Raw genomic sequence first — 6,000 nt, forward strand, 5'->3', positions numbered from 1 at the left:
ATCTTCTCAAACTGCTGCTCGTGCAGGGTCACAGGGCAGCGTAACACACTTGTAGGAAAGTGCTATCCGCCCTCTTCTACATTCATGAGCTCACAGATGCCTACGGTTGGCTATTGGCTCTGTGATTGATAGGGGGAGAGACAGTATACCATCCTTCCCTCCCAGAGAGCACGGCCAATTTTTTTCTCTTGGACTCCCAGCTACAGATGGGATTTGATTTCGTGTTCGGCGGATGATGGGGAACACTTTTCTCTCACATCTCACAGGAACCCTTATGTTTTATTTTTGTTGCAAAAATAACCACCATATTCTTCATAGTCTTCTCAACACAGAACAGCATGTGTGTTTCCTTTAGAGACTGAGTGCATATGCATTGTTGTGCAGGTCATATCTGGAGATGGAGATGTCCCTGTCACATGATCAGATGCAGAGGTATGCCGAGAACACCCAGCACTACATTAACAACACTCTGAAGGAACTGCGCAGGCTCTTCCTAGTGCAGGACCTGGTGGATTCACTAAAGGTATAATAATAATAATAATAATAATACATCATGTGTGTTGATTATAAGAGTATGACAGTATAAACAACTTCTTTCTCCAAGCCACACCTCACATGAAACCTTACTTACATCCTGTTTCTAGTACACATAATGGCATACACACTATAAACACGTATCAACATACATAAAATTATACAAACAGCCATTGTACATATTTTTGTACAAAATGAACTGTACATGATGAACCTTTGAGCTCAGTTTTATAAGGTGATTTTAAAAGAGGAGAGAAGAATATTTTCAGCGATTAAGAGTCCTAAAATTTTTGGATATAATACCGAATGATCTTAGCTTTCTCTTCTGTGCTTTTTTATTATCTGCACATTGAAATTGAAATTGTATGCACATCCCATTGACATCATCTCCACAACAGTCTGTTCTATATGCATGAATGCTCCAAGATGGTTACACGCGCTTGCTAATATTAAGCTCACGTTTGCTCAGTTCGCAGTTGTCATGTGGCTGCTGACCTACGTGGGAGCGCTCTTCAATGGCCTCACTCTCCTCATCATGGGTGAGAACTCCTTTTATTACAAATACATTCATAAAAAGCAAACATTAATATTTCGGTGTAGTTACAGAGGATCTAACTAGTCTCTTTCACTGTCCTGTAGCTGTGGTGTCCATGTTTTCCATGCCTGTGGTGTATGAGAAATACCAGGTATGTATTACACATACATTGTTTCAATTGTGCTTCTAATTAGTCTTATCTAAAGATCATCCTCATGTCTGTCCCTCACTTTTGTCTCAGGCACAGATTGACCAGTATTTGGGACTCGTAAGGACTCAAGTAAACACGGTGGTGGGGAAGTAAGTCCTGTTGGTCCTCATTGCCATTTTCCAAAACCCCTAATGTATCTATGGCAAGCCAGCTCAGGTTAACTTTGTCATCCAATCCATATACACATATGCAAGAGCAGATCTTATCATCCCTCCAGAACCATATTGCATATAAAAGTGATTTAAATTTGTATATATTAGGACTGTCAAATTCATTTAACTACCTAAGAGATTTAGTACACAAATGCATTTGAATACTAATGAGCCTATAATTATATACCATCACAGACAGCATGACCTTTAGCACTACACTATGCATTTGTAGCTCATAAACCACAGAAGAATATTATCACATTCATAAGCAAAGATAATGAAGAGGTACTATCATTTTATTGTAAACTGAAATTTCAGATTAATTTTTATTTATTTATGCACAATAAGTTCTTGTTCTTGATATTCAGCTATTTTTTTATTCACACCTCTCAGACTTACAATTAGGCTAAATACCAAATAGCTTTCTGTTCACTATATGTGCTTACTACATAGTGAATAGCATAACGCTGTTGTATAACTTATGTAGTGCACAGTACGGACATTAAAATATCATCTGAGATTCAGCTACAGAAAAAGTTTGTTGCACAATTTGTTGCACAATGTCTAGGTCGCTGTTTAAAGTTGAGCAAATCTGTAATATTGACCATGTTACCATGTGCCTGTATAGAACATGGAATCTCAAATATTTGCATGTAGACTTTTTTTTTTTACTTTCAAACACAGTAATGTTCTGAAGATAGCATTCAAAATTCAAAGAGTAAAATATTTTACATATTTTACATACACTGCATACGTTACAAGACACGACAGGCTCGGTACACCAGTCTGCAAAAAGTCCAAATAGTCCAAATGACAAGTGTAAGCTGAGAAATTAAAAAAACTACAGTTCCAGTAACCTGAAAAGTGTGTGTTTGCTTCTACAGGATCCAGGAGAAGATTCCAGGAGCAAAGCGAAAGGCTGAGTAAACAACCCAGCGCCACTGGAGAATACAAGGAGACCATGACCAGGCTTTCCCTTATTATAGGGAGAGCTTCTCATTAGGTCATGGGTTTCCTCTCACACACACGCACACACACATTAAGAAACACATATACACACATACATACATGTACAGATACACATGCACATTATGTACAAGTTACTGGAGCATAGTTCTACTTTGTGCACACTGTGGTGTTTAGAGCAGCAGCCGAGCCGTTCAGAGAAGTCCCACCCTTGCCCAATAACCATAGAGGAAAAAAAAAAAAAAGACAAAAACGTGCCGTCACTCAAGCACTAAGCTCTAGTAAATTTAAAACAATGACATATAAAAGAGTTGTAACAAAAACAAAACCAAAAAAATCTGTGTTTTCGTGTTGCTTATTAAGTGCATGAAGTCAAGAGTCTTAAGTGCTGATGCGTTTCTTCTTTTCTTCTGGTTTCCTGTGCTCTGGGCTTTCTCAGCTGCGCTGAAGACGTTTCTCTGTAGTGTGTGAACGATGTCTTCAGCTTTAGTGCTCTCCTGTGATAGTCTCTTCTTCTTCTTCTTCTTCTTTGGGGTAAAAAGTCCAAAAGCAGCTTTTTTGTCTGTGGCACTGGGTGGGTCTTCTCTCTTCTCATTATACCTGGAAACATATACACTTAAATATTACTATCAGCTAGACGCGTGGACATGCCAAGGTTTACCTTCTTTGTGTGGCAAAAAAGACAATATTTAGCAGTGTTCTGATTAGGTATGGTAAACTAACTTGTAGTGTTTTTTTTTAATATAATTTGTTACAGGAACTACAGAGATTCATGTTTTTAGGTACTGTTGTCAAACTTCTTTTAAGTGAACTGCAAATGAATGAAAGAGACGGAGGAGGAGGAAGCTTAAAGCAAGAGAATGCCAGCTTGGTGATTGTGTCCATCCTTGTACTATGTTGAGTGTAGTTCTTCTTAGCCATGGACTCTTAACTATTTGCACTTAAAATGTACTCACTGCTGAATGCGAAAATAAATGTTCTTAAATGTATGCTGTCCAAAATCTTTTTTTTTGACTCCTTTGGCACACAGATTATTGTGATTCCATAGTGACGTTCTGTCAGTAAAACGGAAGTTTTAATACCAATTTTGTCTTAAATGTTTATTTTATGACTTCTGCATTATTGAGTCAGTAAAAAAAAAGATTTCCAAACATTACTTTTCTAACAAAAAATTAAATGTTACTGAAAAATGTCAGGAAAGAAGGTATCGTATTACATAATATGCCACTTTTCGGATAAAAAAAACATAATAAAGGCTTCAGGTTTTACCTGAAGCAAGTGTGATAGTCAAAGTCTCCAGAAGAACTGTTGCAGATTCTCCAAGATGCTTAGAAGAACCTACAGATAATTCTAATAAAACTGTACAAAGTGTACCTGAGACTACTGATGTATTTTTAAAAATCAATTGGAGGTCAAACCAAATATTAACTTTGTTTAGCTTGTTACTGTATACTGCTCTTTATAGATTTATTATTTGTTTGTTTCATTCAGTTTGAAGGCATTTCTATACATGTGCCTTCTGGTATGTGAGGTTTACATAGTGGAAGCTCCGTGGTTAAGCTGATTTGGGTTGCTGATAGGAGTTCACCTCTCACCGAGGCAGGATATCAGGATGGTGTCCGTCTGTCAGCTCCCAGTGCCATGCTGACACACACACACACACACACACACACACACACACACATACATACATACACACACATCCCAGTGCCAAGAGCAGGTGGCATGGACACGGATGCTGTGCTGTTCAGATATGGCAATGAGTACATCAACCCATCATTATTCTCTAAGAGAATGTGTCTTAAGAAACGTAAAGATAAAGGTATGAGTAATAAAGTTTTCTCAAAGCCATACAGACTTTCTCAAGATAAGGTTCATGTTCTGCATAGCTGACAATTAACTGAACTTCAATATACCTTCACATCTGTCATAAAATAACAGATTTGGAATATATCGTATATTTGTATAATGTATCTTTCCCTGTAGGAGAACAATGGCAGCTCAGAAGGATGTCAGATATGTTTTCCTCTTTAGAGCAGTCTGCTGATCAGATATCTGAGCTTCTTCTTCCCCCTGCTGGTGAAAATGATTGCACTTTTATTAGGTTCCAGAAATCTGTGTCACCTTCCACTAAGAGCGCTTTATTTAAATAATTTAATCCAAAACATAAAATAATATTACATACAGAATTACTGAACAATGCAACAGTGTATTTAGCCATTTGAAAAATATTTGCTTGAAACTGAAATATTTAGCCTACAAGTGTCATGTGCCTCACTGTTGTGAAGCCATGCATTTCATTCAAATGATAACACATGCTCCTAACACACAGTATGAACTGTCACTGACAATTAGGCCTACTTAGGATAAAAATAGAGAATGAAGCAAAATTAAATTTATACCATCAGGGCATTTAGTGTGTTAGGTATCAATGATGTTCATTATGACAAGTGACAAAAATGATTAGTGTATGTACAGTGTATGTTAAAATATCAACAATGTAAAATATAAATATTAGGCTAATGTTTTTGCATTATCACTTCCAAATGTGATATGAATAGTGTCTAATAACTTCCAGCCTATGTCATCTTTATATCTGTCTGTATCTGTGCTATCCAACCAGAAAGTACATTATATGGACAAAGGTTTGTGGCCACCTGACCATCAAACTCATATGTGCTTGTTGAACATCCCATTCCAGATTTAGTCCCTTTTTGCTGTTATAATAACCTCCACTCTTCAGAGAAGGCTTTCCAGTAGATTCTGGACCGTGGCTGTGGGGATTTGTGCTCATTCAGCCACAAGAGCATTAGTGAGGTCAGGCACTGATGTTGGGTGAGGAGTCCTGGGGCGCAGTCAGCGTTTTAGTTCATTCCAAATGTGTTTAATGGGGGTGAGGTCAGAGCTCTGTGTAGGATCTTGACTTCTTCCACTTCAGCCTTGGCAAACCATGTCTTCATGGCGCTCGCTTTGTGCACAGAGACATACAAAGACATTCTGTACAGTTGTGTGCTTCAAAGTTCATAGTAACAATTTGGGGAAGGAACACATGGGTGTGATGGTCAGGCGTTCATATATTTTCGACCAAATAGTGTACATTCACCAAAAAACCTTAGGTAAGGCAAACTGTATTAGTATGTAGCTTAATAATGGAACCTTGCTTGAAAAAACTTGTTTGATAATATGACAGAATCATTTCCCTAACTGATTGGAAAAAAATAACTGTTACTGGAAGTCTCAATCTACTGAACCCTACCTCATGTATAGAAAAAATGGCACACTTCTGTATCTGTGTGTTCATTGTTGTAGGCTAATTTTACTAAAACGTTAGAACCTGAGACAAAGGAGGGCGAGGCATTGGGAGACATCATGCTACATCAAATTTTGGCACAGTAGTGCCATCCTGTGGCTAATACAGCTGCTGTTGTATTGCATTGAACACTTCCAATAGGAACAAAAGAGAAGGGATCACACCAGGACAAACTACAGCGTCCAACGTGCAAGTAAGATATAGGTGGGATTTAAAGATTCATGTGCAATGACTCCATCCAGTTGTCTCAAAACCTTTTTAAAAATATTTTTATTATCTTATTTATTTTAAT

General features: G+C 37.6%; 1 protein-coding gene across 2 annotated transcripts in view; it reads left to right on the forward strand.

Moving 5' to 3' along the window:
- The window catches only part of rtn1b (reticulon 1b), a 43,496-nt gene extending 40,109 nt beyond the window's left edge, over nt 1-3,387 (forward strand). For both annotated transcript variants that reach the window (XM_026944474.3, XM_026944475.3), the window contains 5 exons: nt 385-523; nt 1,004-1,073; nt 1,174-1,220; nt 1,311-1,369; nt 2,317-3,387. In XM_026944474.3, coding sequence (XP_026800275.2) covers nt 385-523; nt 1,004-1,073; nt 1,174-1,220; nt 1,311-1,369; nt 2,317-2,359 — 358 coding nt within the window. In that variant the 3' untranslated portion in view covers nt 2,360-3,387. The remainder of the gene's footprint in view (nt 1-384; nt 524-1,003; nt 1,074-1,173; nt 1,221-1,310; nt 1,370-2,316) is intronic.
- The last annotated feature ends 2,613 nt before the right edge of the window (nt 3,388-6,000 follow it).

This window comes from Pangasianodon hypophthalmus, chromosome 19 (assembly GCF_027358585.1).
Source record: "Pangasianodon hypophthalmus isolate fPanHyp1 chromosome 19, fPanHyp1.pri, whole genome shotgun sequence".
Classification (NCBI taxonomy): Eukaryota; Metazoa; Chordata; class Actinopteri; order Siluriformes; family Pangasiidae; genus Pangasianodon; species Pangasianodon hypophthalmus.